At 40.1% G+C, this 12,090-nt stretch overlaps 1 protein-coding gene, 1 non-coding gene and 1 pseudogene across 23 annotated transcripts in view; 1 reads left to right on the top strand and 2 right to left on the bottom strand.

Annotated features, from left to right (window-relative positions):
- Nucleotides 1-12,090, bottom strand: part of EPB41 (erythrocyte membrane protein band 4.1) — a 202,852-nt gene that overhangs the window by 97,792 nt on the left and 92,970 nt on the right. For all 22 annotated transcript variants that reach the window (XM_086716229.1, XM_086716222.1, XM_086716243.1 and 19 more), the window contains exon 4: nt 9,965-10,069. In XM_086716229.1, coding sequence (XP_086572355.1) covers nt 9,965-10,069 — 105 coding nt within the window. The remainder of the gene's footprint in view (nt 1-9,964; nt 10,070-12,090) is intronic.
- LOC112849087 (U6 spliceosomal RNA) lies at nt 85-191 on the bottom strand. Its single transcript, XR_015255714.1, has one exon. It is a non-coding gene; the product is annotated as a U6 spliceosomal RNA (small nuclear RNA).
- LOC112872111 (uncharacterized) lies at nt 3,343-4,084 on the top strand (annotated as a pseudogene).

Raw genomic sequence — 12,090 nt, 5'->3', positions numbered from 1 at the left:
TCAGTTTTTAAGAGTCTCTTATGCTTTGGCTCTCTCCCACTGTAACCTCCTTTTTTTTTTTCCCTTCCCCTCCCCCATGGGTTTAAAAATATGGAACACTTCACGAATTTGCGTGTCATCCTTGTGCAGGGGCCATGCTAATCTTCTCTGTATCGTCCCAATTTTAGTATATGTGCTGCCAAAGCGAGCACTAAAAAACATTTTTTTAAAGAATTCCCTTTTAAGGGTCCATTTTGCCAATCATATCGTGTGAGTTAAATAAATTAACATTTCAAACAGAATTTAAGTTTGTGATTCAAAAAGAATCACATTCCTTCTTGTGCTTAAAACAAAAGTTTCAAAACAGCAGAGATGAACAACAGCAGTAGCCTGATACAGATCTTCATTCATTCAACTGAAGAATTACAGGTCTCGCTGGTGCTCTCCTACTTCAAAACACCTTCTCACGTGTTGTCCCTTTCACTTTGAATTCTCTATCCCAATTTCTTCATCTAGAAGATTCCTGACCATCTCTTATAAGTCAGATCTTATGTTACTTCCTGCAGGAAACCCTTTCTATATGGGTGCCCATCTTACTACTGCCCCCTCCCCCCGTCAGTCTGGGAGCTCCCTGAGCAACGAGACTACCTATGTGTTTTATAGCTCTGCCCGGCACAACACAAATGTTGTCTACTCGATAAATGTTTGATGAATAAACGAATGAAAAATGCTACCAAAATAAGCCAGGATAGAGGTGATAAGGTTTCAACTAAGGCAATGGGATTTAATGAAGTAAAATGAATAGGAACTTTTCATATCTTTTGCAGCAATTATAACCTTAGGTCATAAAGTTTTAAGAAAGAACATGCCCTGAGTTGGTCATGATCTACCCTTATCTGGAGGTCCTAAAACCCCACACATACATGTAAGTGATCTATACAAATCCTTGTCTCTTGAGGTAAAAGATTTATCTATACACTCCACAATCTGTCTTTCTTAATCTGAGGAATAACGATTGTTTATGCTACTGTTAGTATGTTTACTTCAAATCACTGCTCCAATAAGTTTATAGAAACTCTCTAACATAGTAATTCTAAATCTGACTCTTCACATGTTAAAAAAGCCACATTTAAGTCCACTAGAGATGTCAAATCAAATCTTCCTAGCAAAAGCCAAGATCCTGAATACAGCCTCCCTACTCTGCAAGTATGTTTACAAAATTCATTTTAGTCTTTCTTATTTACTAGACAATAAAGATATAATCATTACTGGTACTTGCCTTCAAAGCTAGCCAATAATCAATGGAAAACAATCCATCCTTTCAAATGACTATAAATGAAATGCCTCACACTATTGATTTAATATTCACTCCAGTGGTGTTTACTATTTGCCTTTGCAAGGTGAAAGAAAGACCCTCTTGGCTGTAACTGATTATTCAGAGTTGAAAATCTGACTCCTAAAGTAAGAAAATTCATCCACACAGAAAATGGAAGAAAGGAGAAAGACCATATACTATTGAATTGAATGAACTCCTCATTTAAAATTCTCATTATTGGGGCCCCTGGGTGGCTCAGTCGGTTGAGCATCCGACTTCAGCTCAGGTCATGATCTCGCAGTCTGTGAGTTCGAGCCCCGCGTTGGGCTCTGTGCTGACAGCTCAGAGCCTGGAGCCTGCTTCGGATTCTGTGTCTCCCTCTCTCTCTGCCCCTCCCCCACTCATGATCTCTCTCTCTCTCTCTCTCTCTCTCTCTCTCTCTCTCTGTCAAAAATAAATAAACATTAAAAAAATGTTTTTTAATTAAAAATAAATAAATAAAATTCTCATTATTTACCAAAAGAGCTCACGACTTTTGCTTAAAGAAGGAATTTGGAGTAGGGGGTAGGAATTAATGTGGATGATATTTCTCCATGGGAAAAAAAAATCCTTGATTCATTCATAAACAACTAAGCAGGAATAAAATGTAGGAAACAACTGCTTAACTCCTGTAATTTTGATTCATAGTGGTAATAAATCTCTCATAGGGCTATAGAAGTTTGCTTCTGACTGCTTTTCCTCTTCTGTAGCCAGACTCAATCTGGCAATAGGTCTGTTATTATGCAGTTAGTAGAGAAAGAGAGCAAGCAAGCCATTCCACATGAGGAAAAGTCAATTCAATTAACTTTCCTCCCTGCTAAAGGTATCCAACTGTCTACAAACAAAACACAAAGATCCAGAAGCTCTTTAGGAGAGAAGTTAATATACAACGGACAAATCTTTACACACACAAAAGAAGACAACAGGCTGGGAATGGAAAGAGGATATTCATCTCCGTTTGTATTATGGTTCACATTTCTTCCCACAATTCGAGAACCGTTAAAAAGAAAACCATGGGCCCAAAATGGAGTCACTTAGGTTAAGGCCCCAAGTCAGTAAACCAAGACTTAATACTGCAGAAATGTTAACTAGTCAATATGGGAATTTCCTGGTCAGCACTAGGAAATTTACTAACAGACCCTTTCTGTTTCCCTTAGGAGGGTGACTTTGCCTAAAGCAGTAGATTCTTTGCTAATAATTTCCTTTTTTCCATTCCCTCTCTACCTTAAAAAACCTTTCCTTTCATGTAGCCCTTTAGGGCTCCCCTCCACTCCTAGGTGGGATACTGCTCAATTCATGAAGTGATTATTAAAGCCAATTATTAGATCTTTAAAATTTACTCGGTTGAATTTTTATAATTTAACAGGAACTAATTCTGTAGATGGGAAACAAAAGCAGAGAAACAAAGACAAAATGTAAAAATCAAAGACAGAGGAATAAAAAGTTCTTGAAGAAGAAAATCATTTAGGACGGAGCAGGAGGCAAGGAATTTCAGGAGTAAACAGGCTGTACAGCTGGGAGGAAACCATTCTGCCTTCATAAGCTTCAGTTTTCTCATCTCTAAAAGGAGGGGACTGAACCCCAGGAGCTTCCACAGCTCATGACAGAAACTGTGGATAAATGACTAACAAACATTAATGGTTTTACAGATGTAATCATTTCATGAATCTCTACATATTTCTAAAGAGAGTATCTGGAAATCTGGCTTACTGACAGTAGATACACATAGGTAATGGTAACTAAAATGAAACTGAATAGCGTGCCAGGCAGTGCAGCTCCACCGTGTCTGAGGGCAGCTCAGCAGCTGCAGCAGCCACTACCAGAGGGGGCCTTCTGCAGGTCTCCCCTGTCCCCTCCACGCCAGGAATGAAATTCCGCAACAAGAAGGAAGCAGTTACATAGCATCAGTGGACGAAAACTAAACCAAGATCCAGGCCCTATAGCTCTGTCCCCATCAGCCTGATAATCACTAGTGTCGCCTACCTCCCTCTGGGTTCCTGGGCCAACAAGATGCTGGAATGAGACGCAAAGATGAGGAGTCAGCCCGGGGACCCTGATTCCCTTCCCACTGGCAAGGAACCAGGAACCAAGGGAGGAGTTCCCCACCAGGGCTCACCGCAGAAGTCCAGCCAGTTGGTTCCAGGGCCTGCCACTTCTGCAGGGGCACCTTCCAGGCCCCTCTGGCAGCCCCATCCCAGCACCCACACTGCTGCTGCGACTACGACAAGGCTTTCTCTTACCAGTCCAAGCTGGCCCCATACCGTCTGGCACACAACACAGCCCACCCCCATCCGTGCCTCAATTGCCCCAAGGCCCTCTCTTACCTTCAACCTGGCAGCCCACCACCTCACGCACAGCGAGTACCTGCCCATACCCGTGCCTACACTGCCCAAAGGCCTTTGGCCATAGCTCCAAGCTGGCAGCCCACTTCTGGGCGCATATGCCAGCCCCACCAGTGCCCTCACGGCCCCAAGTCCTTCTGCTACCCCTCCAAACTTGCAACTCACCACCACACACACCATGCCACCGATGGCCAACCCTATCCTCGTTGGCAGTGCCCTATGGACTTTTTCATTCCCCTCCAAACTGGCCACTCAAAGCTTGTGTCACGTACCCCCCCACCTCGTCCCCCCATGGCACTAGGCAGCAAGCCCATGGCCCAGGCAGCTCCAGCTGTGAGCAGGCCTTTGGCCAAAGACGCTTCCTGCTCTGTCTCCAAAGCAGCCAACACCAGACTGAGAGCCAGGTGGAGTGAGAGTGAGCTCTTTCCCCTTGGCTCACGGTACCCTCTGCCACCAACCTGGGTCAATAAAGAGGTGGCATTTCTAAGCTGGTCTGTATGGGCTTTTCTCTTCCAGATAGCTGGCAAGGAGACTGGCTCCACACTGGGCTCAAACTTACAAGGTGGAGGAACCCTTTCCTCACCTGTTTTGGGCAGGGGAAGGTGTGAGCCAAAACCATGGACTTGGAGCTGTGGTTCGAAAGCAAGCCCTGGATTTGGTTTTTCCCTTCTATTCAGATTGCAAAAGTAAAAAATCTCCTAGCATCGTGGGTTGGTGAGAGTGTGGGGAAACAGGGTCTCTCCCTATTGTTGTAAATTAAATCGGTACCTCCATTTTGGCCGTTTGACTGTATCTGTAAAAAAATTTTAAATGCAAAAATAAAATGAAATCAAATAATATGGCTAGATATAGCAATTAAGTAAAGAGTATGCTGTTCTCCAGGTAGATTATTTAACCCAAGAAAGATCAGGTAGATTACTGAGCTTGAACAATGCTCCAGAATACACCTCTAGATTATGACATACAAATCTAATTTTTTAAAGCAAAAACATTGTTTAGTTGGTAATTTTATTTTAAAATAATACTATCAAAATAATAATGATAATACCTACTTTTTATTGACTGCTTTCTACATGCCATGTACCGTTCCACATGTTTTTATGTAAATTATTTCATTATCATTCCCATTTTACCAATGAGAAAAAAAGAAGTAACTTACGTATCTCACAAGTATTAAGTGACAAATCTGTTCTCTAAAACTTAATAATATGTCTCACTCTTAAACATTTATGGAATGCATACCACAAGGTAGATAGAGAGAGAGGGGGAGGGAAGGAGGGAAGATGGAGAGAGGAAGAAAGGGAAGAAAGGGAAGGAAAGGGAAGGAGAGGAGAGGAGAGGAGAGGGGAGGGGAGGTGGAAGGGGAAGGGAAAGGGGAAGGAAGGGGAAGGGAAGGAGGGAGAGAGGAGGAAAGGAAAGGAAAGGAAAGGAAAGGAAAGGAAAGGAAAGGAAAGGAAAGGAAAGGAAAGGAAAGGAAAGGAAAGGAAAGGAAATAAGATTCTACTAGCTTAATTCTACAAAGGGAAAGTCATACAGAAGATCAAGAATCAGAATGGCTTTGGCCTTCTTAATAGCAACACTGGAAGCTAGAAGACAATGGAGCAATGCCTTCAAAATTATGATGGTTCAAGTATAAAATTATATACCCAACCAAACTAACAACGAAATGTGAAGGTAGAGTAGACCTTTTTCAGACATATAACGTCTCAACAAGATTATGTCTCATGTGCTCCTTCTTTCTCAGAAGAAGCACTCTATCAAAACACAAGAAAAAGCTGAGACAAAGGAAATAGGAGAAACATCACAGGAGAAAGGCAAATCAAATCCCCAGGATGGGGGCACCTGTGTGGCTTAGTCAGTTGAGCATCCGACCCTTGATTTCAGCTCAGGTCATGATCCCAGGGTTGTGGGATGGAGTGCCATGTTGGGCTCCATGCTGAGTGTGGAGCCTGCCTGGGATTTTTGCTCTCTCTCCTCTCCCCCACTCACACACTCTCTCTCTCTCTCTCTCTCTCTCTCTCTCTCAAAATAAAAATAAATTTCAGGGGCGCCTGGGTGGCGCAGTCGGTTAAGTGTCCGACTTCAGCCAGGTCACGATCTCGCAGTCCGTGAGTTCGAGCCCTGCGTCAGGCTCTGGGCTGATGGCTCGGAGCCTGGAGCCTGTTTCCGATTCTGTGTCTCCCTCTCTCTCTGCCCCTCCCCCGTTCATGCTCTGTCTCTCTCTGTCCCAAAAATAAATAAACGTTGAAAAAAAAAATTTCAAAAAACATCCCCAGGATGATGGTGATGGTAAATACCAGGGACAACTATGTATTAAGACAGACAGAGCAACTCATCCACACTAAAGAAGTGTGACTCAAGAGATAGTATATTGAAGAAGGATGGTCATTACCAAGGTGGCTTTTGCTACTGTACTGGCCCTTTCACTTGACAGTGCTAAGGTAAGTCTTCCCAAAATTAATTTTTGTACAAGATTTGCTTGGCAAGTTCCTGCTTTCCCTTCTATGCCCTACTTCCTGGATCAGCCTAAAGACTCGCATTTTAACCCAAAAAAACCCTCTGCTTTGACCCATTTCTGAGAGCTGAAGTTTGACCACAATGAATTTAGAAGCAGAAAATATAGAAAAGTTCATTGCCTCTGACCACGTTTCTGTTGGATATCCTGTAAGAACCTGGACCCTGCTATAGACCTGTCAAATGCTCTGAATATGATAAGCCCTATGTTTCCCAGGATTCACTTACCCACTGACTTCCCCCTAAGCGGCTCTTATAAACTATCAGGGAAGTTGAAACTAGATTATGATTCTGAGACAAAAGCCTTTCTCTTCTAGAAATATTTTATCTAAAAGGGATAACAATGCCCTTTTTTTACACAGCCAGGTTTATACTTTGCTATTCAGCTTTTATCACTTTACTCTTTTATCACTTTTATCACTTTAAATCACTTTACACACACACACACACACACACACACACACAAACACAAATATAAATAATATAAATAAAGCAATTTAATATTTGCTTATTAAGATTTTGAAAAGTATAAGGAAAATAAAACTTGCTGACAGGACAAATATGGATGGGACCAACAATGGTGAAAAGTTTTCACTGCAACTGAAAGTTTTTGTACCAATGTGGGCCCTAAAAACTCAACTGCAAGTGGAAAAGAATTTCCTCTGCTGAATGTCTTTAGATAAGCTAGCTTCTCAAAATTTAATTATGCATGGTTCATAGAAAAAATATTTTCAGTTATATTAAACAAGTAAGTACTCAGTGACTTTATTTACATGCCAAATTCAAGCATTCTCAATTATTCTCAGATGAATCTTGGGTTTTTTTCTTTTTGTATCCACAATGTAAAAACATTGAACTTTACCTCACTGAGCTTGTATAACATAAAATACTTTTCTGAGTATTTTCCTTGATTCATGGAAGAATTTTCTAGCCCAGAGCTGCTGAATGTTTTTCACTGTAGTTTTGGGGTATTGTTTTTTTAATTACCTTCAATCTTCCCATATCAATCGAACTTAGAGGTTTCAGTACAAGTTGGTTTGAGCCTTTAAGGGCAAAGATTAAGTCCTTAAAGAATAATATTAACCTAGTGCTGGAAGACATAGTTCTTCTGTTTGAATAAACAGTCACTCACATAGAAAGACAAACTGTTGCAAACTACTAATTAACTACTAGTACATTCAACAAATAGATTTTATTTAGGCAAAGGGCAATTCCATGTCTTCTAGTCTGCATTATCTAGCTCAAAATAATCGAACTATAGAGTCTGCAGCTGTTAAAGGCTGCTGCCCCTCAACTTTTCTTTTTTTCTTATAGAATTTAATGTTTATTTATTTATTTATTTATTTATTTTTATTTTAATTTTTTTTTTTTCAACGTTTATTTATTTTTGGGACAGAGAGAGACAGAGCATGAACGGGGGAGGGGCAGAGAGAGAGGGAGACACAGAATCGGAAACAGGCTCCAGGCTCCGAGCCATCAGCCCAGAGCCTGACGCGGGGCTCGAACTCACGGACCGCGAGATCGTGACCTGGCTGAAGTCGGACGCTTAACCGACTGCGCCACCCAGGCGCCCCTGTTTATTTATTTTTGAGAGAGAGAGAGAGAGAGAGAGAGAGAGAGAGAGAGAGAGAGAGAGACAGAACGTGAGTGGGGGAGAAGAAGAGAGAGGGAGGCACAGAATCTGAAGCAGGCTCCAGGCTCTGAGCTGTCAGCACAGAGCCTGACACAGGGCTTGAACCTGTGAACCACAAGATCATGACCTGAGCTAAAGTTGGACGCGTAACCAACCAAGCCACCCAGCCACACCTCAACTTTTCTTAATAAATATAAATTATCTTGGAGAAAGAATCAACTAAAATGTTTTTTTCTTGGTTTTGTTTTGTTGTTTTATAGTTTTAGAGAAAGAATGAACGAGCAGGGCAGAGGGAGAAAGAGAGAATCCTAAGCAGGTTCCACACTCAGCACAGAGCCTGAGGCAGGGCTCGATCCCATGAAACTGGGATCATGACCCGAGCTGAAACCAAGAATTGGATGCTCAACCAACTGAATCACTCAGGCGCCCTTGAAATGGCTTTAAATATATTGTATACAGGGGCACCTGGGTGGCACAGTTGGTTAAGCATCCAACTTCGGCTCAGGTCATGATCTCACAGTTCGTGAGTTCAAGCCCTGCATTGGGCTCTGTGCTCATAGCTCAGAGCCTGGAGCCTGCTTCAGATTCTGTGTCTCCCTCTCTCTCTGCCCCATCCCCACTCATGCTCTGTCTCTCTCTGTCTTAAAAATAAATAAAACATTAAAAAAAAAATTTTTTTTAACATATTGTATACAAAACTCTCTCACCATGGCCTGGCTGCTGTGTAGCTCACCAGATTCACCTATTACTCTATTCCTCACTCCCTATGTTTAGCCAGGCTCCTACTTTCTCAAATGCCACTCTCTCAATTCTAGGCGTTTATACAAGCCATTCTCTCCCCACTTCACTTGCCTGCTTCATCCTTTAGTTCTCGGCTCAGGCATCACTTCCCCAGAGAAGACTTCCCTGGCCATACCCTTTCATGACATCTTGTTTTTCCTTTTGTGTAACACTCATCCACTAAACCACAAGCACCAGAGGGAAGAGACCATGTCTATCTTATTCACAGCCATATCCACATCATCTTGTAAAGCACCTGCAAAGACTTGTTAAACTGTACTAAAGTTTTCATCACTAAATTTAAGCTAAATATTTGTAATTTTCAGTAAATTGGGCTAGGAAATAATTCAAGTTTTCTAAAGTAAATACCTGACTTTTAACCTTTCCTCCCCTCTCTGTGTTCTCACACTTTCTTTTACTTCTTCCAAAAGTTAACTACTGGTTTCATTTGGTCTGGAAGAAAATGTCAGATTCGTTGTAGGACTATTTTGATAATATTGGGACTTTATTCTCTTTTATAAAATTACTCTCAAATTATAAATATATGTCATAATTATCCTATAATTATAATATTGGTAGATCATCCATTCAATAAGTGTTTATTACGAACCTATTAAATACATACTAACTGCATAATATATGAAGTTATTGGTATCTACTTACTAATCAGGACATCATAGCTCTGTACCTCCCCTGTTTTTTAAAAATATAGTACAGGGGCACCTGGGTGGTTCAGTTGGCTAAGCATCTGACTTTGGCTCATGTCACGATCTTGTGGTTTGTCATTTGGAGCCCCAAGTCAGGCTCTGCGCCAACAGCTCAGAGCCTGGAGCCTGCTTCAGAATCTGTCTCCCTCTCTCTGCCCCTCCCCTGTTCATGCTCTCTCTCTCAAAAATAAATAAACATTAATAAAAATTAAAAATATAGAACAGTAGATCCTTTCTCTCAATGATGAAAGAACACACCAGCAATGATCTTTTTTTTTTCAATTTTTTTTTTAAGTTTGTTCATTTCTTTTTGAGAGAGAGCAAGCAGGGTAGGGGCAGAGAGAGAGCGGGGAGAGAGAGAATCCCAAGCAGGTCCCACGCTGTCAGCACAGAGCCCAATGTGGGGCTCAAACCCATGAACCACAAGATCATGACCTGAGCTGAAATCAAGAGTTGGACGCTTAACCGACTGAGCCACCCAGGTGCCCCAGCAATGATCTTTTCTTTAAGATGTTTGTTCTAGAGGGAAAATCTGAGAAATAAGAAGAGGCAAGAATAACTCTTAAGTGCACTGTGTCTTGGAGAGGCAGGCATAAATACATCTTTAACAACAATATAAGATTAAAACAAATTTTTTGACAAGCAGTCTCCTCACCTTAGAGGTTGCATTATCCCAAACGGCTAGTCCGAAGTAGTCCTCTTCCAAAAGATTGAGGTGCTCACACACTCGTTTAAGCAAATCCTGTCCCTTAGCATGTTTCTGCAAAGACATAATATATTATGAGGTTTCCTCTTATTCTTGTATTTATCACCAAATAAAATAAAATGTCACTTTACCGTTTCCTCTTTTACCCTTGGTTACCACTACTTTCAGATGGTTATAAAGCGTAAGTAGAACAATGGTGGGTTATAAAAATCTTGTTTCTTAATTTGTCAGCTTAAATATGCAACACACTTAGTGGCCTGGAACTAGTGCTAGAATTCAAAGCAATATTTTACCTTCCTTTCATCAACCATTCCCTACCTCCAACCCAAACATCACATTCTTTATTTTTGGTGTAGTATTTCCTGAAGCTTGCTATGGTCTGCTGTCATCACGACCACCTAAATTCACTGAATCTGCTGTCGACGTTGACGATTAATAATGGCTATGCTATGGAAATCATTAGGCTTTCTACCATTCTCAGACCAAATGTCCCAAGAGAATAGGTTGCTGAAAAACACACAAAGTCTAAAATTCTAGATACCCTACAGACATTACCTGTTGCAGTGGCTTTTTCAGGTGTGCTACAAATCATTTTCTTAATGTTTCTTTACGTAGGAAATCATACCACTGCCAAATTTGGGTACTAATACTCCTACTTAGCCTAACTTAGAGGCTAAGATGTACAGTCAAAAAGTCCTGGCTCCTCCATTTACAAGTTAAACAACCTGGATTAATTCTATTAATATTTCTGAACATTAGCTTTCTCATATGTAAAATGGTAAGAATAGTTATACCTATAATGTCTATTTACTGGAATTGTTGAAAAAAAATCAAACATGCTAACAATTGCTGAGAAATGTATTTTTAAAAATACTTCAAAAAAATTAGAATATTTTTTGACACACATACACATGCCCTTCTCTCAATGAGCAGAGTTGCTTTTAATGACTGTTAGTAATTTACATAGATGTTCATTCATTTTCAGACTTAACCCATCTATATTACATCATTTTCTTCATTTTTTCCCCCTTATGTTTTCATTCCAAATGACAGAAATGATTAGGGAATACTTCATGTATAGGCCCCTACTCCTTTATTTATAATTCCAAAATCCAAAAGCTCTAAAAAGTAAAAATTTAGGCCTTTTTTTTCCCCAGGGGGAGGGTGTCCAAAGTTCATTTGAAGGCAAATTCTGTCCTGAACTGTTATGAGGCTATTTATGATCTTTATTTACCCATCTTAGAATGAATCTTGGTACTGCCACACACCCTAGTGGGTGTGTTATGAAATATGCAGCATAAGTAAATACTGTCTTTCTAAAGTCCAAAATACTCTGAATTCTGAAACACATCTGCCCCCAAATGTTTCAGATATAAAGGACCCATATCTGGACCTTAGTCTGAATGGGAAGAATGAGTGTGGAATAGCTTTCCACATCTCTCAACTAGCTAATGATGAGAAGCAGAAAGAGCAGACCATTGGTCTCTAGTTACCAAGTGTAGTGACTATTTTCAAAGTACAGTAGTGTATTTTTCTAGATTTCTTTTTTAAAACCTGGAAAAGGAATGTTTATTAATAGAGTATAATATTTTAGACTATTAGAGCTTTGATATATTTGCATACAGATAATTCAATTCAGACATATTTATTACATACCTAAGATACAAGTATATGTGAATTATATGTCTTATCAATAAAGGCTATTATTAGTAATATTCATAACAACTGCTTTATATCAAGCATATAACTGATAATTACTGCTCTAGTTAAAAAAAACAGTTACCAGATTTTTAAGGATTTTAATTTGTCTTGAAGGAGCAAAAGAGTAACCACATAATTGACATTTTCATTAAATCCCAACTCAATTACTTATTCTTTCAGAAAATAATAGAGTATTTTAAGAAATGGCATTACTTGATTTAAATTTCTTATATCCTATTTCATGGGGTTCAAGAAATACATGGAATAAACCAAAGCTTATTAAGGTTTAGATCTGGGACAGCAGAAATGAACACATAGCAATTTTTTGACAAATACAGTTATGGGGATAACTAGACCTAATATCAGAAATTGAG

The sequence above is a fragment of the Puma concolor genome, chromosome C1, assembly GCF_028749965.1.
Source record: "Puma concolor isolate L17-30 chromosome C1, mPumCon1.1.hap2, whole genome shotgun sequence".
Classification (NCBI taxonomy): Eukaryota; Metazoa; Chordata; class Mammalia; order Carnivora; family Felidae; genus Puma; species Puma concolor.
This window is presented reverse-complemented; position numbering and strand designations above follow the sequence as displayed.